At 38.9% G+C, this 22,500-nt stretch overlaps 1 protein-coding gene across 11 annotated transcripts in view; it reads left to right on the plus strand.

The window, feature by feature from the left end:
* The window catches only part of LOC118446780 (nucleolysin TIAR), a 383,329-nt gene that overhangs the window by 293,607 nt on the left and 67,222 nt on the right, over positions 1 to 22,500 (plus strand). For all 11 annotated transcript variants that reach the window (XM_035877827.2, XM_035877835.2, XM_085655600.1 and 8 more), the window contains one exon: positions 13,981 to 14,068. In XM_035877827.2, the coding sequence (XP_035733720.1) occupies positions 13,981 to 14,068 (88 nt within the window). The remainder of the gene's footprint in view (positions 1 to 13,980; positions 14,069 to 22,500) is intronic.

The raw sequence follows: 22,500 nt of genomic DNA on the forward strand, positions 1-22,500 counted from the left end.
GCGGCTTTCTTTGACTCGCTTCTGCACGAGCGAATATCTATCGTAGCCCGTTGCATCGTGCTACGCATTAATGCGTCCGTCGTTAGTTTCGAAGAAATAACGCGCGTCACGCGAACCTAACCGAATCGATAAACATGACTCAACGAGCCTCGTAACAGTGTATCGGGGATAGTTTTAAAGAAAAGAAAACGGGAGAAAATAGAATGACGAAACTATCCGTTCTTTAGAAAGAGAAAAAAAACAATGGAAGATTTGAGAAAGAGAAAGCTCATTTTTTCGTGATTTCGAAATTCGAAGTGAGACGTCAATTTTTAGAAATAATGAGACGACATTCCGTGACGAAACTACGATGTCCTTCTTTTTACGAAAACTCACGCAATAGAGTCGTCATTTTTATTATCCCTGAAGTTAAAAGTTACTTTGTCATTTTTTGTCGAAACGTTTTTCATATTGCCCTTCTCGAAAAACAAAGAGAGAGAGAGAGAGAGAGAGAGAGAAAGAGAGAGAAGGAGAAGGAAGAAGAGAAAGAAGGCAGATAGCAAAGACGATGTGCACAGATTTTCTAGAGAAGACCGTAATCTCGATCCTCTTCTCGATAATCGTAAAAAAAGCATTTCCTCTTGTTCTTTTCTCTCACCGTTCTCGTCTCACTCCATCTCTCCATATCCTCCGTTGCTTCTTTTCCACGAAAACGGGATCTCTTCCGATAGGAAAGCTAGACTCGATTGAGAGTAAGAGAAGAAAGAGGAGGAGAAGCAGGAGGAGGAGAATAAGTAGTAGGTGGAAGTGGAGATGATAAAGAAGAAGAAGAAGAAGAAGGAGAAGGGAGATGCTTCCTACTCGAAGAAGCTGGTCGATACTCAACGCCGCTCAGACCACGGGCAAACATTTGCCATGTAATCGCCGCCCGATCCAAGGACCAATGATCCGAGATAAGATTAATTTTTCGTACATCCTAACGTCCTCGTCGTTCCATCAATGTCATCTCGCATTAAGCAACGTAACGTTCTCAATCTTCTCGAGTCGGTCCTCCCACCGACATCGTCGCGACGAATCGACGAGTATTATTCGCGAGAAATCTAGTGAATTTCCCCCAGGAAGAATTCAGTCGGAACTGGGATATAGTATCGAGTGTTGGCTAATAAACGAGCGAACACTCGGAGATCCAATTAGAAAATGTGGAGAAAAGAAAATATTACCACGAAGTAATATAATCTTTAATCATTGGATTATTATTCAGATCTCTGAGTATTTTTATTCTTTCCTTCTCTCTGTCTCTCTCCTCTCTCTCTCTCTCTCTCTCTCCTCTCTCTCTCTCTCTCTCTCTCTCTCTTTCTCTTTATCTTTTTCGAATCTCACTTTGTAAAGAAAAGAAATGAATCTTACGAATGTGCTTGGAATCGGGAAGAAAAAAATAGATTGCTTTAACGAATTCAGAAAATAATAGAAGATAAAATAAAGAATAGATCCTTAACCATCGAACGTAATGTCTACTTCTCTCTCATCTGTATTTCTCTCCTGTTTCGTATATCTCAATCGATCATAATCGCAAGATCCACTTTAGTTTTGCTGAAAAGCGGTAGATTCGAGGCTCATTGGCGTTGGCTTTCCTCCGGAACTTTCTCTATTACACCGCGACGTAAATATGTACCCCGTTTAACCGCTCGGTCGTTTCGACTAAAGTTCTCTCTCTCTCTCTCTCTCTTACTCTCTCACTCTCTCTCAGAAGCGTCAAAGCGTTCTATCGGTTTGTCACTCTCGCCTCGCGCATCAAGCCGCTAAAGGATTCGGGATTGCACTAGCTGTAAATAGTCGGCGCTCTTAGAAGGATGTGTATACGAGTAGGTGAAGGGAAAGAGAACTCAACTATAAGTTAGAGGAGAAAAAGAGAGAGAAAGAGAGAGAGAAGAGCACGGATATTGTGGCGCGATAGCGCTTCACCACTACCGGAGAGTACCGGCTATGCCGTTAGATACGTCGTATCCATAATGCGACGAGCTTAGCGCGCGCATGTTAGGATCGTGCCGGTACAACCGGGCAGATTGAGGCTTAGAGCGACGGCAAACAGCATCAATTTGGCATCGCGCCACCACGCACGCTGATGGATACACGATAGCTGTGTATACAGCTCTCTCTCTCTCTCTCTCTCTCTCTCTCTCTCTCTATCTATCTATCTATCTATCTATCTATCTGTTTCTCTCCCTCTCTCTTGATTTCTCGTAGGTATAGAGAACATATATAGAGCCACGCGAACGCGCAAATGCTGTCGATCGTCGGCAAGGCGGGGAATCATGCTCTACCTAGAGACCATTTAATTAAGCTGATTCAATGTACATGAGACAACCATTCACAAGGATGGAAAAGAGTAAAAGCAGATCTCCAAGAAAGAGAGAGAGAGAGAGAGAGAGAGAGAGAGAGAGAGAAAGAGAGATGTAAAGAGATAAAGAGATAGAGAGAGAGAGAGAGAGAGATGCAGGACCAGAAATAAAGACAGGGAAAAAAGAAGACAGACGGAGAGAAATAGAGACAGAGAGAGAAAGAAGAGCCAGAAACAAAGATAAAGAGAAAGGGAGACAAAGAGAAATAGAGATAGAAAGAAAGAGAGTGAGACAAAGACAAAGACGAGCAGAAAAATAGAAACAAGATTTACTTGAAACCAAGATTCCGAACAATCTTCGAATATATTTTTCAGTCAAATTTTTCGATTTAACTGAATCAATAACGTCATGATAAAAATTATCGTGATTAAAATTATTGACGAGTAGAGGCGGTGGTCGATTGGCTGGTAGAAAGAGGCAAGCCTCTACTCTTCCCCAAAAGTCCGATGGACAAATCGGGCGCGAGACGTATCTACGTTCGTCTAGGGACGATGCATCATGCATCGCGTCGCTGCAGGTACGCCGCTGCCATACCATACGCGACGCTCCTATACTATACGCCGGCCTTACCACCCCCCTACTTCGAGCCCCATGCATTGCCCAATATGTCGTTCATCCCCTAAATCACGACGATTTACAGTTGAGCCCGCGTGAGCGCCCTATCGATGCCAGCTATAGCGTTTGGTGAACGAGTACGTACACATACGGACGTATAGACACACCTATACACATGCAGACACATACGTGTTCTTTCTCTTTCTCTCTCCTTCTCTCTTTCTCTCTCTCTCTCTCTCTCTCTCTCTCTTTTTTCTATTTTTCTATCCCTCTTTCTCTTTCAACACTCACAAAGCTGACGAAATAAAAACTATCGGCTAAAACTCGCTCTCTCGGTAGGACGCGTACCGACTCTACATCTTCCCTTTGTTTCGAAACTGTCGACGAGCTATGAGCTCGAAAGAGCAATAAACGAGGGTATCTTTGGAAACAACGAGCTTTTTTCGTGACGTCGACCTACCAACAGCTTGGATAAAAACTATTCTCCGTAAGATTAAATCACGTTGATATTCCTATCTTTCTTTTTTTTTTTTGCTGTCTCTCTATTTCTCTCCTCCATCTCCCTTTTCTTCTTTGATTCAAAGAGTTCGCAAAGCGTTTACCAATTTTCTAGATGACAATAAAGCTATCACCAGATAAGTTTGTAAAAATAATTAAAAGATGTCCCTCTAATTGCCACGATAATTATTAAAAGTTTCATTCGACTAGATACGTCTATTTACTACCCTCTCTTAGATACTCAAGAAATATAACCTTTCCTAGACTTTGTTCTCCCTACAAAAGAGAAAGAGTTAATTGTTTTCGTATATTAGATTAGCTTTTCCAAGAGAATTTCTAATTCGTAGAAACGTATTTATACTGGTCGTGAGCAGATTAGAGGTTCAGTAAAGGATTCAGAGAGGGGAAATGTAATAAGGCTCACATCTAAATTCAAGGCATATTCGACTTTAGGGGATCACCATTAATCATACGATCAACGTCGACTTTCCTAGTCGAACATAAATATTTGCTTTAAGCCTATCCACCCCGAATCGCAAGCGGCTATATTTTAAAGAGCACTCGCCAACGAATTCGATGATACGTTAAAATCGATTTTGTCCACCGATTTTCTCCAGTTCTATAACGAGATCGTCAATCCTTTGACAAATGTGAATACGCGAATCGTGAGGAAGGAAGAGATGTCGCAATTTGACGATAATAAATCAGAACGAATAGAAAAGAGAACAGTAGATCGAAATAAAAATTCATTATCGACAAAAAGAGAAATAGAAAAACAATATTATTGCACAAGCATATAATATAAAAATTATTCTTTGACCTTAACTTAAATTAATTCAAATCATAAACATTGAAAAGGAAGGAAAGGTAATTGATCGTTCTCAATTTTTAAATAAAACTAAAACTCTCGAATTAGAAAATATTTGAACAGTGGTCTTTTAAAGAGAAAGAACGTTGGACTCGGTAGCATATCCTACTAGCAGAACAACCAATTTGTCGCAAAGTGCTTCCATTATACGGTCGACAATACACTTTCGATTCTACAGTATTGTTACGAATGTATCGGGAGGCCGATGGGCTAGCCTACGGTTCGCGATATAACAGATGCACACATCAGCTACGATCAAACGAGACTGCGAGAAGGGGACGAGGAATTGACGCGCTTGCGTGAATCGTATCGCGACTATCGAGGAATCGCCAATGCACTAACAAAGAAATTAATTAGCCCGACGCGTAGATCGCTAATTGATTTGTAACCTCATTAATTAAGAGATCGATCATTGTTCGGCCGCTGTGCAACGCCTTCATTAATCTCGACGAACGTGACATTTCTCTGACAATAAAAATAAAATAAAATAAAACAAAATAAAACGAAATAAAATAAAATAAAATAACATAAAAATAAATGGAAAGAAAAGAATAATAGTAATAAAAAAAAGGAAAGAAAAAAAAAAGGGAGCCGACAATTCCAATTTTGTAAAAGATCCGTGATAATAATTCATTTTGTTCGTATCGTATCCATCGGACGTCGCGTATAATCACCCGTAATAAAATATTTTTCCGGGCCTTCGTTATGCCTTCCCGAAAGGATAACGATTTTAATGCTCGTGCAAGAAAGAGAGAGAAAGAGAAAGAGTAACTGAGTGGGGCAAGAGAGGAAGAAGTTGCACAGTGAAAAGTGCACTCAGGCCACAATCGCTAATGACTTTTCTTTCCAACTACCTCCGCGACTTTTTTTTCCCTTTTTCATTCCCCCTATCCCTCGTCGCTTCATTCTTTCTCCTCTTTTTTTTTCTTCCCTTTCTTTCCTTCTTCCTTTTTTCTTAGTCTTCTTCTTCCTTTTTTTTTCTTTCCATTTTTTTTTTTTTTTAGATCAACGAAGCATCGAAGAAAGAGCACTGTAGCGCGATACCGCCTCGTTGTTACGGAACAGTCGAATCGTTGCTTTCTCCGATAACGTTTCAATACCGATCTATTCCCACGAGCAACGGCAATATTCGAGGCGAGAATCGTATAGGAAATCGCTCGCGGTAGAAACAATCGAGAAAGAGTTCCGGCGGGAGTCAATCTGGTTAAAATCCCAATAGAGTGCGGATCAACTGTTTATTACCGATCGACCGATCAAGAAAATAAAACGAAGTGAAAGAAAAAGAAAGAAAAAGAGTGTAAGATGGACAGAGTGGGGTAAAGTAAGGAATGGTGAGGTGAGGTGAGGTGACATGAGGTGAGGTAAGATGAGGTGAGGGAAGGGAAGGTGAGGTGAGGTGATGGGACGTGAGGTGAGGTGAGATGAGATGGGATTTAGAAGGGGTAAGCGGTAAAAGACAAGGACCGATAAAGGTAACTCTGCTGCGAAACGAAGTGGGGAGAATAAGGCGCTCGTATAAAAGAGGGTAGTACCCACCACCACTACCTTCACTATTACCACTACCAGTGGAGATAGGAGAGATCACCGGTGAATACAAATGTACGAATTAACCGCTGATTGGCCGCAACTCGATCAACTTCGTGTGATTGCTTAGTTAGAGTTTAAATCAAACTCGTATCGGCTTGATTTCCTCGATTCTCCAAGTGGAATTTGCCGTTCTCTTTTCTTCCTTTTTGTCGGAGCAACCCTTGACTTCAGCGACCCCAACACTTTGCTCGACTAGAAGAGAACTCCGAGACGATAGAGAAGACGTCTGAAGAGTGTGGAAAGGAAGAAGGCCGGTCCTTGTTAGGGTATCTCCGAAGGTGTTTTCACGCGGACAAATGCTTTTCACGGTTTCCTGACTTTCCTCGACTCGCCATCGGCACTCACGAAAATTCTGACCGGTCTTTCCTAAGGGTATGATTTAACGAGTACTCAGGTGGAATGTGTGCAACCGAGTATTCCCAAATTTTCGACCTTAGGATTTTTCTCGTGCCAGTTACCACGCGTAAACGCTTCTCTCTCTCTCTCTCTTTCTCTCTCTCTCTCTCTCTTTCTCTCTCTCTCTCTTTCTCTCTCTCTCTCTCTCTCTCCCTCTCTCTTTCAAACATACGTTTCTAACCATTGACACGGTACAGCCCAAAAAACCATTATATAAAATTTACGAATAAAAAAAGGATACAAAATGTAAAGGGTCGAACGTTTTATATCAAATTCATTTCATAACAACAAACGACATTTTCATCGAAGCTAACGCTATCGATGTGACAACGAATCGTAAATAAAACAAACGTAGATCCTAAAAGACAACATCGAGCGAAATAAAAAAAAGAAAAAAAGAAAAAATAAAAAAAAATAAAAAAAGAGACAGAAACAAAAATGTTCAACCCTTCGCATTCATTCTCGCACGAAACGTCAGCGAGTTGTTATCATCTCCCGATATCACAGAGCGTATAAATTCTCCTATTAAATCGCACACGGTTCTGGGATATTTCGAATTAAAAGAAAAAAAAAAAAAAAGAGGAAAAGAAGAGAAAAAAAAGCAATGAAATTTTGTCGAAAGATGGAAAAAGTTTCGTCAGTAGATTCGATAAAGGTAAATCGAAAGAAACGTTCTCCAAGCATTCCACCATCGGAGACGACGACGACGTGTATTTAAAGTGCATACCGAGGCCCGGCCAAGCTAGCAAGATCCTATCGTGACCGAGCCAATAACGGGCAGGGCGTTGCGTGGCGTTCATCGATTACGCCACAAAATCGTCCGTCGACCAATCGGAGGAGATCGTTGAAAGGGCGATTCACGGTCGGCTCGAGTCGGTCGGGATGTGACCCATATTTCCGATCCGCGAAATCCTAAGCTAGGGTTCACAGAGGTTTATGAGTACCCATATGTGTTCTGCCACACCTTACAAACCACCTTATCACAACTCCCACTTCTCTTGCTACGTTCTATGTCAGCCTGTTCATGATCATACTTATCTTCGTCGCTATCGTCGTCGTTGTTGTTAATGCTGTTATTGATGCTATTGTTGTTATTATTGTTATGTTTATTATTATATTGTTGTTGTTGTCGTCGGGGAGCCGTTGGTCATTACTCTAGCATCTAACAGAAGAGAATAGATCCCTATTTTCCTCAGAGACTTTGTATATCTTGCAGCCATCCTATCATTTTATCATGAGAAAAAGAGAGAGAGAGGAGGGGAGGAAATATAAAGAGAGAAAGAGAAAAAGAAAGAATGCAAGGAACATTCCTGAATTTCGCTGTCTACCAGCCATTATAAATCAACGATTGTCCCGGGAAATTAAGGAAAGGCTTGATCTACGATCGACTTTTCCACGTTTTCCTCTCTGGCATTATCGATAGAACCGTTCGATAGTTCTTAAAGCACGTTCTTCCTTCTTTTCTATCTATATACCCATCGTTTTCTATACTTTCCTCGTCTCTCTCTTTCTGTACTTTTACATAGCAACATACACACATACATACATACATACATACATACATATATATATATATGTGTGTAAGATAAGATCGTGACACGTGGCTCGAATCGCTGTCCACTCGCATTCGTCCTTCTCTACCGGAAGCAATCCGTCCTTTAGAGTGGCACGTAGTGAAAGATCGAGCCGTTTACCGGACAAGTAAGCGAAAGAAAAAGCGACTAATTCCAAACGAAACATATTCAAGTTTTTCGATAGGGAACACTTAATCTACCCTTTTAATATTTAAATCTTTTACTCAATGATTCGCAGATTTACCCTTCTAGAAATAATTCGACGTTATTGCGGTATTAAAGAGTCGGTCACGAAACAACAATTGGCCAATGATTTTTCTTTCCCTTCAATTCTTTTTTTTCCTTTTTCATATCGAACTAGTTTTTAATATCAACTCTTTCTTTCTTTCTTTCTTTCTTTCTTTCTTTCTTTTTTTCTTTCTTCCTTTCTTTCTTTCTTTCTTTTCTTCTTTTTATGTATCCTTTTTAGATAATTCTCGAGAAGCACTGCGATATTGCAGGACCGACCGGATTATTTTTAAAAAATAGTCGATAATCGTCTTGGCAAAAAAGTAATCATATTTCTGAGCTTGAACAGCTCGAGTTATCGAGCCTCATGATCGATCGAGTACTTCCCACCACAAGAGCGTTCTCCTTTACATACTACAAACTCTTTTCTCTCTTCTTTGAACCCTTCTTTAGAAACGTTACGCTTTCAAAAAACTCTCGTTTCGAGCGAGTACCTCTTACTAGAACGATAAGTGAAGAAACTGGAAAACTCTCCTCGTCGATTAAAAGACTGCTGTATGAAAAAAAAAAAGAAAAGAAAAAGAAAAGAAAAAAAGAGAAATAAAGATCAAGTAACGTTCATCGTATCTCGATGATCGTTATTTTATATAATAAAAAAAAAAAAAGGAGTAATTTAGTTGAATGAACGATTCTTTTTGGTATTAAAATATTAATGAATTGTTATTAACGATTTATCTCTAACTATTTAATTTGAAAAAAAAAAATCGCATCCAGAAATTATACAACACTTCGTTCTTCGTTGACATTTCATATGTACAATATATAAATTAATTCTAAATATGAATTTTCTCGTGGGAATACATACAAAATTTGACACATGATGACGAGCTTCATGAATTATAGCTTAAAAATTAGAAACGTAACTCAGCATCGTATACGTTATTATTGGTTCACTAATTTACGTAAAAAGTACCTAACACGGGCTAGAACGCTCGAAACTTGGTAGAGACGAATAATATCATTAGAATTTTAACGATCTTTGCGAGAGCCAACAGCAGCCGCGATCGTTGACGCGCACGATCGCGATGACGACGATGATAATAATTATGTTTGCGCATCCGTCATCGTTGGCTACCGGGTCTGTCGACGTGAACGATGACTATAATAATACCGGTGGTACCAGACTCGCCACTCAACCGGAATCATCGTGCTGTCCAGCTCCAGCAAAACTGTATTAGCGGGAGTTAACTCGGCTGACCAGGCTCACGAATACATGCGAGAATTCATATAGCTTCATCTTTCTCTCTCTCTCTCTCTCTCTCTCTCTTTCTCTCCTCCTCTCTACATGCTCTTTCAGGCCTCCTGCGTCAGAAAGAGAAGCCTAGCTGCAATAATAAATGACGCTCCATTACTCCAGCTTTATTGAAAAGCCCTTCGTCGAACGTTCGGTAGACAGTAATACGCTATGATGCTCTCTTTCTCTCTATATTTGTCTCTCTCTCTCTCTCTCTTTCTCTCTCTCTCTCTCTCTTTTTCTCTTTCTCTCCCTCTCTCTTTCTCTATTTACATCGTTACCAACGATTCGATCGTTTTACAGACTTCCCATATAGATCTCTTTTTTCCAAAGAACCAACAGACCGTTTCTGCAATCATTCGTCTACATGATCTTTCGCTCCTTATATCTTCCTCTTTTTGAAGATTTCCTCGAGAGCATGAAGAATTCTTGCCTTTATACGAAGTGTCAAATAACATGGAAAGCTGGTGAGAACTCTTAAAGATTTTTCCTTTTCTAACCTTCGTCTTCTTTTTCCTCTTTCTTCCTTTTTTCTCGAAAAGATTTCTTTTCTTGAACATATACACTACTAATTAAAATCGTAATACTAGTTGACTGAGTAGAATTAACTCATAAAGAAAAGTTCTAATAACGTTCTAATAACGTCTTCATAAAATGAGAACATGATATTCTGATTATTTAAAAATTTGATGTCGACGTTATACAGAACGTTTATCAATTAAAAGAATGACATCGTATGATATTCGACGAAGTGTCGTCGTTCACGTCGACGTGGAAAAGAATGAAGTTTTGTCGATTTCTTTTAAAAGGAATGATATCTATCAAACAGAAGCTTCGATATCCACCACTCGAGATACGATGACCGAGGAGTAGATGACGAGCTTTCGAACTAATTCACCAGAATGAGCTCACTGTATATGTATCTGTACGTGTCTGTGAACATTTCTGTGCGCCAACCAGAATCTCCTCGGGGGTAGACCATCAAACCGATTGTAATCAAACCACCCTCAATTCCTTCACTGAAACTATCCTATCAGTAGCCCTTCTCCTATCCCTTTTCTTTCCCTTTTTACTTCTCTTTTATTTCTTCCATCTCTTTTTTCATAGGTATAACTTGATTTTCGACTACAGCTTCTTAACCCAGTTACCCGATGCATCCTACCTTTAAAGGTGACGGTGGAAGCAAAGGCGAAGAATAAGAAAAAAAAGAAAGTGAATGGGGGTCGATAAGGGTTGAAGAAATGAAAGGATAACGTTCGTTGATCCGATCGAAGTTACTCCGTGAGATCAGATTCGCCATTGGATAAGGAAAGGAGAATGATGATTTTCCAAAGTCGATAGAACTCTCGAGTACTTATTAACGACGCTAATGTGATTTTCGAACATTAGACAAAAGCACCATGAAGTAGATAGAAAGAGATAAAGTAAGAGGAAACGAAGAAGCGTCGGTTTTCTTGAGGTAATTCGAGATCTCTTATTCTCAATTCGATGAGAAGAGTAAGACGACGTTGTGAAGTCGTTAGAATAAGAAGAAAGTGAGACAGACAAAGATCTTGCGTTGCAGTCAACGTGATATGCTAATACGGAAAGATGTCGCGCGACCAAAGGTAAATTTGCACGAGATCTTCTAATTCCTATCTCGATCTCGAAAATTTCGAAGATTCCGTGTCGCAGACGATGGACGACGACGAGTTGGTAAAAAATGCAAATGAGGTCAACAAACTGGCACATCAATGGTAATAAATGGAGAATCCATTTTAAACTCTAAAGCAAAGTGGAGCAATTAGGGATAGAGTAAACGAACTGGATTTCGCAAGAACGAAATGCATATTCAGCGAACACGCTAAAGCCGCGGCGCGTAGGTGCCGACAATGGGGTTGAAAGGGGGTAGGAAGAGATGGAAGGTGGTAATGGTAGTGGGGATAAAGAGCTGGTGTATAGGCTATGAGTAGAAAGTATAGAGAGCTTGAAAGTACCGGTTTCGCGCGTACACTATATCGACAGTTTTACCGCGTCTTTCCTGCTTACTGGTGCAAATATTATTTATTGCCGTAGAAGAAAATTTCCATAACTCCAGATTCGGCGAAAGCCGACTAACAGTCGGCCCACTCTCGGCTTTCTCACCGAGTCTCTGACTCAGCTTCGAATCCGAACGACCTTCTTTTTATTTTCTCTCTCTTTCTCTCTCTCTCTCTCTCTCTCTCTCTCTCTCTCCGTTGTGCACAAGAGTTACATAGCTTAAGTATTTTCCTCAATTTCCCGAGCATGACATTACGCCAACCTTCTTTCCTATAAAAGCTAATATACCAATCGAGACGAAAGCCAACCTCGAGCGAGTAATAAATTAACGCGTGAGTTTCCGCCGAAGCTAAAAATACTTTCCAATGATTTGAAGTTCATGTGTGTGAGTATGTGTGTTTACATAGAAACGAAGAAGAAGTGAAAGAAAGATAGAGAAGAAGAGAGGGATAGGGAAAGAAGGAGAGTAGAGAGACATTAAACGAGAATGATTAACGATCGAAGCAAATTCGATAGTCTCTCGATTTACCCACAACTGAATTCGAAATCAATCTCGACGCCTTTCCCTTCAATTATACGACGAATTAGATTTAAGCGAGCCTGCAAAAAAGTAGTCTTGGCGCTCGAACAGTTATTTTGGCGAAAGAGAACGGAATAGTGACTATCTTCTGAACATTAAGTAATAAATAATATTTCAAAGTTCGATCCTATACCTCAGATATTTGAAATTACTCGATCTTTTTCTCACTATATATTCAATAATTTATATAATTATCGGCGATAGTAAATATATAAATAAAGATACCTCTATAGAATATATCCTAATATCTCGATAGAATTATAAACATTTTAAATATCAATAATAATTTAAAATTATTTGAATTTATAAATATTGCCCTTTTGTACGATCGGTATCGACTCTATCTTACTTTTTCTTTCTCATCTGTATTTTCTCTCTCTCTCTCTCTCTCTCACTCTCTCTCTCTTTCTTTATCTTTCTCGTGTAGTTGCCGCCGGGCCAAAGCAAATGCAAACAAAGGCCGCGAATAAATATGGGGTGCACGCGGTATTATCCAAGGTATCTACCTAACCTAACAATGCTAAATTACCGGTTGCAATTTTAATAGGAACGTTGAAAGCGAGGGATACCCTTGCTGTGATTTTACGCTCGGCCGACGCTTTTGCGAAGCCGCGATAATTGTGTTGAATACCTAAAGAATAGGCAACGCGACGACGTTCTGGCTTACCTCAAACAGATTCTCTAGAATCCTTCTTCGTTGTACGATGAATGTAACGTGTGCCGTTACGCGTACAATGTAATGTTTTAATAAAAAATCATTTTTATCGAAGAAACTATATCATAAATACATTCTTAAAAATAGGACTATGCAATAGAATTTTCATCATACGTTCCTGAAAGTATTTTGGTTGCACAGCGACGCTGACCCTGGTCATTATTGGTCATTATCTATTTCATGGAGAACGCTGATTGCTCCACCAGAAACAATTAATTACCGCTTTATTTTATATCCTCCATATTGTTACAATTTAAAGACTATATATATATATATATAAAATATATATATAATGTATATATATAATATATATAATATATAATATGTGTATATATATATATATTATATAAATATTATAATATTATGTAAATTCGAACAATTGATGAGATATTGTAATATAAATTACAATAAGATATCGTATGTAGATATCGAAAAGCACTCGAAACGCTCGTAAAACAATAAATATCGATTGATCTTATTGGACTATCGATCTGAACTAATAGAGAATAGCGAAATATCTCTTTTACCTCTTCCCTTTTATTTGATTTCATCATTCCAGTGCGAACTTTGAAAAATATTAAAACGATTGTTGTTTTTATGTAAAAATAAAAAATGTTTCAAAGGTGGATCTAGTGTCTGGTAAAATATTTCTTTTATCATTTCTCAAAGACTTCCTTCTTTTCTAAATGTATTATAGATGTTAATATATATATATAAATGTTTATCGTTGTCATTGATACAGGACAAATCTCATAAGATTTTTTTATGTATAGAATTTGCGTATAATCTGGTTAGAATAGATCGTATCGAAATTTTCAATAACAGACAAAGTAAACACATGGATTCTATCCTTTTAGTAATCATACTTAACCTGAAACGTTCATCGAACGATAACAGTACGTACGAAGATTTCCTGCCGACTGTATAATAATGTTGTAGCATTAAAGTATCTTCTTTAAAATTTTTCTCATTTTTTATCATATTTTTTTTCATGCATTTCATATTATTTACTGGTTCTTATGCATATTATAATATATACATAATATATACATAGGAGTTGAACGTTGAAATTACGGTCACGTTCTCTGATCAAGGATATTACTGTTAAATTTTATTATATGTAATTTTAAATGATAATAATAATTTTCGAATTACTCTTCTCTTTTATTATAATCACATACTTGCATATATATATATATATATATATATATATATATATATATATTATACAAGTTCATCGTATAGATTTAATCACTCTAACGAAGGCCTTTTATACTCTCTATTTCAGAACACTACCACATATTCGTAGGAGACCTGAGCCCGGAGATCGAGACGCAGACCTTGAGGGAAGCCTTCGCTCCCTTTGGCGAGATCTCGTAAGTCCTCTTAATCTTCCTCATTAAGGACGACTTACCGTCGTCCTTCTCCTAACGTAGCCTAGTTGCTGCTCTATACGAGCGCGATAATATAGCGCCATAATGCGACCAATGATCCTTCTCTTTCTCGACGTAAGACACATATATGTATGTTTCGTTTTTGGTCAGAATATAATCAACGATGCTCATCGTCTTTAGCCGTAATAATAATTATTGATCTATAACCTTGTTAATATTCAAAAAGATAATCATCGATATTATACGATAAAAATTATAGAGAATTTATAATCATCTTTAATATAGAAAAATATATAGACAAGTTTGAAAACGAAGAGGGTGATTCTGAAACTGCAGTATAACCGTATACTTTCGTGTCTAAGCACGGTAAGACTTTCATAGAGATTGCAATAAAATTTCCAGAAGTCGCAGAAAGATAAATGGTAAATCAGAATATTTTGTTTTATCAAACGGTATCGTTCGTTTATTACATTTTTAACGAGCGCATTCGGCCTCGCTCTCTCTCTTTCTCTCCTCTTCTCTTCTCTTCTCTTCTCTTCTCTCTAACCGAGGAACTTTTACGAGTTTCCATCATCGTCGGGACATTTCATGATGCACCACCAACGCGAAACGATAATAACGCGTATATCTCCGTGATCGCTGGCCGGGAATTATGGCGCTGACCTTGTATATTCCTTCTAAACTAGTTGATCGATAGAAACAGAAAGAGAGAGAGAGAGAGAAAGAGAAAGAGAAAGAGAGATAGATAGAGAGAGAGAGAGAGAGAGAAAGAGAAAGAGAGATAGATAGAGAGAGAGAGAGAGAGAGAAAGAGAAAGAGAGATAGATAGAGAGAGAGAGAGAGAGAGAGAGAGAGACGATTTAAAGGTGGGACGATGATATCGCGAAGAGAACAAGTCGGCCGTGACTCCACAGAAGTCAGAAACGAAATTCCGTCAATCTCTCTCACTCTCATACATATACACGTTCATTCTCTCACCCTTTGTGCCTGATTGATTGTATCGACATTGTATACAGCGCAACGGGAAATACCGGCCTCTTGTCTGAATTCGCCGATATGATTTCGATTTGGCGCCGAGGCGGGTTGCGCCAAAAGGTAATATTTTTTCGGGGACGAGGAATAGAAAGTCCGTCGATCGTGAAATACGCCGTGCGTGTATAGGGGGAAAAAAAATGAAAATAAAACAAGGAAAAAAGAGAAGCAATGAAAGAGCGAGATAAAGAACGTGGGCGGTCGTTTCAAAATTGTATCAAAACTCATTTTGGGGATTCTTCGAAATATACAGAATTGCAAAAACGAGGATTTAACAAGCATTCGTTTTCCCTGAATATACAATAAATCTTGAAAAAAAAAAATTATAACAATTCTTTAACAGACATATTATAGAAAACGTAAATGTATTAAATAAATTTCAAAAAAATTGACCTATACATAGAAAACTTCGACTGTCGACTCGATTGTTATCTACACTTATCTATGTATTTACATTACAATTAATTATTCTAAAGGGTGAAACGTTTTGTCGCGCATAATCATAGTAAATATAATTCGATATTTAAATATATATCAATACTCTTTGATTATTACATGTATTTAAATCGTATTTGCAAACATATTTTGCAGGCCAGATCACCGTAAAATATAATATTCTTCGAATCGTGAATTATATCCTATGTTAGCGTGGCATTAATTATGAATATTATTTTATTTTATTGATATTTCTACTGAAAGTTGGTAAGCATAAATTGATGCGGTCTTTATAACGAAATAACGAGGAGGAAGAGAAAGGAGAGGAAATGAAAGGTGGAGAGGAGAGAAAGAGGAATGGCACGTAATTCGAGGAAAAGAAAATAAGAAAAAGGAATCGTTTGTGCGACGATCATTAATAACGAGCTTATTACTCGTCGGTCGATCGAAATGTATCGTCGATAAATATACATACACAAACTTATATATATTATATAAAGAAATAAATATTCCTCATCCAAATTTAACGATACAATCGAACTTCTGCCTACTAGGTAACATTCGCAAATCGAGTATCAACATATAAACATAAATTTTAAATGTAGCATTAGCAGCAGGCTTCTAACACACAAAAGACACGTACAATGTAGATGGCGAGAATTCTCGAGCACGGAAAGACGCAAGTTTTGATTCGAATTCCCCGGCCTTCGCCATGCTTTACGAACGAACGAACGAACAGACGACATTCGAGAGAAAGAAAAAGAGAGAGAGAGAGAGAGAGAGAGAGAGCGAGTGAGCGAAACAGCTGAAAGTAGGTACAGTTTGCACTGCTTGGCACAAGAAGGTGAGTAGAAAAATGGGGCCCTCTAGGAAAATCGATTCAAACTCGCTCCGCGAGTACCTAAGCCGCGCTTTAAAAAGCTAGTGAAAAATTGCCAGAGGTTTTCCTCTTTTATTTTGTTTTCCGCTTACTCCTTCCAACCTCGTCTCTCTCTCTCTCTCTTTCTCTCTTTCTCTCTTTCTCTCTTTCTCTCTCTCTCTCTCTCTCTCTCTCTCTCTCTTTCTTTCTCTCTTTTCGTCCTGGTCTCCTCTCACCCTTAGCCTCACCCTCATCACCACTAGTACTCCGACGTTTTTCTCTGGCTCTTTCCGCGTACCTTTCATCCTAGTAGGGTGCCTCTTTTTCTACCGATTTTCTTCTTTCTGCGTGGTAGCTTCGAAAACTAGTTAGCGCCCAGCACCGGTTCTATAGCTACGAAAAGGCTTGCCCTATGGCCTTGCTCTTTCTCCATAGGGTAAACACTCGAGATTAATTATGCAACCTCTGTGTAAGCGCTGATCCGTTCGACATTCGATCGAGAGGGATATCGAAGGGCGATTTACGAGCGTCTACTCTGAAACACGTTCCCTCGTGGCTTAGACGAGGTAAAGTGTCGTCTAGTGAAGTAGAGGAGGAGAAGAAGGAGGAAGAGGTGAAAGTGGAGAGAAAGACGGTGTGGTGCTTCTGAAACCCCCAAGAAAGTCGTTTCAGATATCTCCGAGGTAATCTCATCGTTCCACGCTCATTATTCTCTCGTCAAGACGGCCAATTAATATCATCGTCGTGGCATCAAGAGAAAGCGAGAGAGAGAGAGAGAGAGAGAGAGAGAGAGAGAGAAAGAGAAAGAGAGAGAGCGAAGAAGAGTAAAACTCGTATTCTTGGAAAGGAGAGAACACGCCAGCTTCATTTCCCGTTTTGACAGATATATACAGAACTGTGAGTACTCTCGATCTCTTGAAAGTCGAGCGAAGACGCGCGAGCATCGTCTCGTATCGTCTCTCGCGAGAAGCTATTAACATTCTGTCTCACTCTCTCTCTCTCTTTTTCTCTCTCTCTCTCTCTTTCTCCCTATCTCTTTCTTTCCCACAAGAACTTGCTTATTCGAATGGCTGGATCGTGCGATAATATCCGCGTTAGGAATGCTACGTTTCGCATTATGTATCTCTATCATCTCGAGGAAGAGAAATAGATGGATAGAAAGAGAAAGAAAACGAGAGATAGAGATAGAGGTAGAGAGATAAATAGATAGAATGTGAGAGAAAGAGAGAGAGAGAGAGAGAGAAAGAGAAAGAGAAAGAGAGAGAGAGAGATAGAGAGAGATAGGGAGAAAGATAGGAAGAGATTTTACATCCCAACGAGTTCAAAGGCTCTTCAACCCCTAGAGAGTCATCCATTAATAAAGCATTAAGCTCCCCGAATGCTCGACGATTGTCAAAAGAATTTCGATATGCCCCTGGTCGTTGCCTAACGACGCGATCGCGCGAATATTCCATGGATAATTTATCGGACAAGGGAAGAATGGCTTCTGTAGCTAGTAGCATGAACGCTTTTAACACCATTTTCTCATATTACGGTAAAGAGATCGGTTTATTACGTCGATACGATCGACCATCGATCATTATCTCGGCAAAACGATTCCTATTTTTCATGCCCTTTCGGAAAATATTTCTTGCAAGTGCGTAAATGATGTTTACTATGTTAGCTATAAGATTAAAGAGAGAGAAAGAAAAAGAGAGAGAAACAAAGACAGAGAGATGAAAATGATGTTCCTATTTTAGAAGGGATGAATTGCCGCGTTATGTTGTTTATATCACGGCTTGATCTCAAAACGAAGAAGCAAAGCTCGCTTTCAGGTTTAAATGGCGGCTAAGTAAGCTCTACCTTTACCTTCTACCATTTCCGCCGCCTTAGTCTTCACCTTTGACCATCCTTCAACGATACTTTGCTGAATACACGTACTAAGGATACATATACAGTTAAGTCTATGCGTTCTCACATGAAAACGATTTAGGTAGGCTCGCGAGCACTACCTTTTACTACTACCAATATCATCGGCATCTCACTTATACTTAGAGAAAGAGAGAGAGGGAGAGAGAGAGAGAGAGAGAAAGAGAGAGAGAAAGAGAGAAAGAGAAAGAGATAGCTCTCGTAGTCCGACACGAGGAGCCTAACTTATGATAGACGAAGGCTTCGTTGCCACTAGGCTCCCTTACACTTTCACGAACACCCTTCTTTCGCTTGGCCGACCGTCTAACCTTCGACCCTCTCTCTAACAGCTTTTCCAAGATAAAGAGAAAGCGAGAGAGGTTTAATCCATGGATCCAGAAACGTTGGAGTAGGAAAAGGATAGAAGAAGAAATGAGCTAGCAAGAGTATAACGAGGCCTTCCCATCCCACTTCCCATGTATCTTCACTCTATTTCCTCCATCTCTTTCTCTCTTTCTCTCTTCCTCTCTCTCTTTCTCTCTCTTGCTCTTCTCTCTCACGCACACTCTCTCACTCTTTATCATTTCTGAATTTCATTATTAATATTTAATTGCGGGTGGAAGAAAGATTAAAAAGTTTTCGGAATTTTAATATAGCTATCCACTTGGGATCCTATCTTCTACGGACAAAATCATGCCAGATATATATTTTATGTATATATATATATACATAAAATATATATATATATATATAGGCATTAAAATTCTGTCAACCTACTAACCCCTCTATTCTTTTTTCTCTTTTCTAAGCTATTCTCTAGGAAACTACGAAATGAAGAATTCTTAACGGATCTCGTTATCAATCTCTCTCACTTTCTCTCTCTTTCTTTAGACCGACAGACAGTTCTGGTAAGTCATTTCATCTCTTCTCTTTCGCATCGTTAGTTAACGCTCGATCGAGCTCAGTCTCTTTCTTTCCCTTTGATTATATAGGATTTGATTGCATAGAAAAAAAAAGAAGAGAGAGAGAGAGAAGATATCTTTAAACAATATTTTCTTTCATTTTTGTAAGCTCATGCTTGCATACAAGCTGTGGTCTGTATCGAAGAATATTTTCAATATTCCTTCAATCGTTATACTTTCAATTTATTATTTCATTACACATAGAATTCTTTTGTCATTACTAGGGAATACTTCAATATATGTATATATATATATATATATATATATATATATATATATATTGAATATAATATATATTTTGAATATAATATATATATATATATAATACTTTTGGATAGAACATTGTCTTTCGATAGAATGATTATTTTACGAAGATGCAAATATTTCGCCGGCAGCAAAGTTTTCGCTTATAGAAGCGAGAGTTCCTTGAAAGAACGGGACTTCCTAGAAGTTACTCTTTAAATGGTCACATTGAATCGATCACGGTTGTCATCGTTATTCCTCGAAGAGTATAATAAAAGGCAAAAGGGGATGAAGTAGGGAAAAAGCAACGAAAAAGGGGGAAGGGGTGAGCTTCGAAGTAGCGAGCAAAAGATAAAAAGCACGATCGCTTTACTTCGTCGATCGTCGAGCACGAGTTTGTATACCGTGGAGAAGGCCGAAACGAGAGGATAAGACACGAAAGGGAGTGGTAAAGGAAAAATAGAGAGAGAGAGAGAGAGAGAGAGAGAGAGAGAAGGAGAGAGGTTGGGTTCGGAAAAGTTGACAGCCTCGGAAAGTTTCGACACCCCGTAGAAAAGCGACGGCTCGATTAGTTTGCAAACGACCGTAACTTTTGCTCGAGATCTTTATCCGTAAAAGTACGGGCAACTTTCTCTCGCTATTGAACGGGGGTGAAAAGGGGTAGAACGGAGGTAAGGGATACGGCTGCTTCCATTGTAACGCCCGGACATAATAACTCAGCTTCTACTGTCTTCTTGTGTTGTTCTTTTTTTTTCTCTCTTCCCACCTTCTTCTATCTTCGACACCTTACTCGTTTTTTATCTCTTCCCTTTCTTTCACCCCCCCTCTATCTTCCTCTTCTTACTTTTTTTCTTCTTTAAGTGCTCTTTAATCGTACGATCGATCGATATTCTTGAATTTGATTCATACATCTTGCACTAGGAGAAAACAAATTTTTTTTTGTTAAAAGAAAATGTCCAACAGATTTATAACATACACATTGGTGTAATCATTCTTGAATACGTTAGTCCTTTGGCAATTTTCTTGTACAGGTCGATTGGCAGGGTCAGGATGGTAGAGGAAATCGGGTGATCAAAGCGACAACCCAACGAAATAGCTTACCCCAGCGGATATCGAATTTCAGTGTTACAAGAGAATTATTACTTAGGTAGCTCTTACCAGCCGTGCACTTACCTATCCCCCTCTTATTGGTTATCTCGAGGTACCGGCCCCTTTTCTATATCGAATCTAGCTAGCTACGTATTTGCCGATTCATCGAATCACGCGGACAGAAATTTATTTGAAATTTCTGTCGGTCACGAAGGATATTCGATCTATCTGAGAATGATTTTTTTCGAGAAAAAAGATATTAGTTACGAGGATTTTATTTACAATTTTTCGTTTTATAGTATAAACTTTCGTATAAATAAATCTACTTGTTCCCTTTAAATATAGTCCCGAACGATCTTTTTCGATCTTAACTCTAAATGCAAGGAATTAGAGTTCTCTAAGATAGAACGAGCCAAAAGGAAACCGAGCATCGTTTATATCTGTAAATCCGCACTCGCGTGGATCCGTATACTCGCAACTGTTGTGAATGTGCGGTCACTTGATTTATTGCCTGCTCAAGATTATCACTCCTTCCTCTAAGGTAGAAGTCTGGACTCTCCTTAGACTCCACCCTTCCTTCTTCTCTCTCTCTCCTTCCTACACTCTATCTCTATCTCTATCCCCAACTCTCTTTTCCTCTCTCTCTCTCTCTCTCTCTCTCACTCTCCTTCCTCTTTGAACGAGCTGTACTTCTCCGAGTGGTTTGTGACTTCCTCTTACGGTTTACGAAGCGGATCCAGCGTCCAGAATTCCTACGTAGACTACAAAGAAAAGAGAGAGAGAGAGAGAGAGAGTATGTGTGTGAGAAAGAAAGGGAGGGAGAAAGAGTATGTATATGTGAGAAAGAGAGAAAGAGAGAGAGAGAGAGAGAGTATGTGTGCGAGAGAGGAAGATAGAGAGAGAAAGTTTGTTGGATGAGAGTCTCATATCACTTTCGCAAGTTTTGTAATTCGTTATAGGAATAGTACAAAATGATGAGTTGTACCTATCTAGGAATTAATACTAGCACGGAGTTGTTATATTTTTTATTGATACTAAAACGAAAAAAAAAAAATGAAGAAGAAAAAAATAAAGAAAGAGGAAGGATAAAATAAGACAACCAAAATCCCATTCTCCTAGAATATTTATAATAATCGATCGATACCCTCTCGTCTTAGGGAAGACTCAACCCTCATTTTACGAGTATAACTTGGCGTCAATCTCGTTTCATCCCCCTTCATAAAATCCCGTAAGAACATATATATCCTCGCTAACAAGTAGATACGTATATGGCTCGTATTTTTTCCTCTCTCTTTTTCTCACTCTCTCACTGTTTTTCTCTCTTTTCGTTTTCATCTCTTTTTTGCATGAAACGCGTGACCTTAACATGGTATACCTTCCTACCTACCTACCTATATCGAAATTCCCAAAGGGGGTTGGAAATGGTGGCCGTTCCCTCGTAGAGAAGGGTCGTACGAAGCGATATTCCGTGAAATGATTCAGGAAAGTTCCGAATAATGCGGCTCGCTGGTTCGACGGTGGACACTTAAAATCCAGCAACTGGAGTTTCACTCTCTTTCTCTCTTTCTCTCTTTCTCTCTCTTTTTCCTAGGTTGCAATGTCCGATGTGCGAAAAGAGAGGAAGATAGATAGAGAGAGAAAGAGAAAAAGAGAGAGAGAGAAAGAAAGAGAGAGAAAGAGATAGACATATATATATATATATATATATATATATACATATATATATATATATATATATATTTTAGAGCAGATCCTGGAGCCTGGTTATAGTAGTAACTGGAGCCCGAATCCACCGAACGAGGAACGTTCCTCTCAAACTCGAGACGTTGTCAGGGTTTAAATCTTAGCTTCCTCTGCACCCTCCTAGTTTCACCACTCCCAAACTCCGACATAAGAGGGACTCAGTC

The sequence above is a fragment of the Vespa mandarinia genome, chromosome 3 (assembly GCF_050613455.1).
Source record: "Vespa mandarinia isolate Hongniang chromosome 3, ASM5061345v1, whole genome shotgun sequence".
NCBI lineage: Eukaryota > Metazoa > Arthropoda > Insecta > Hymenoptera > Vespidae > Vespa > Vespa mandarinia.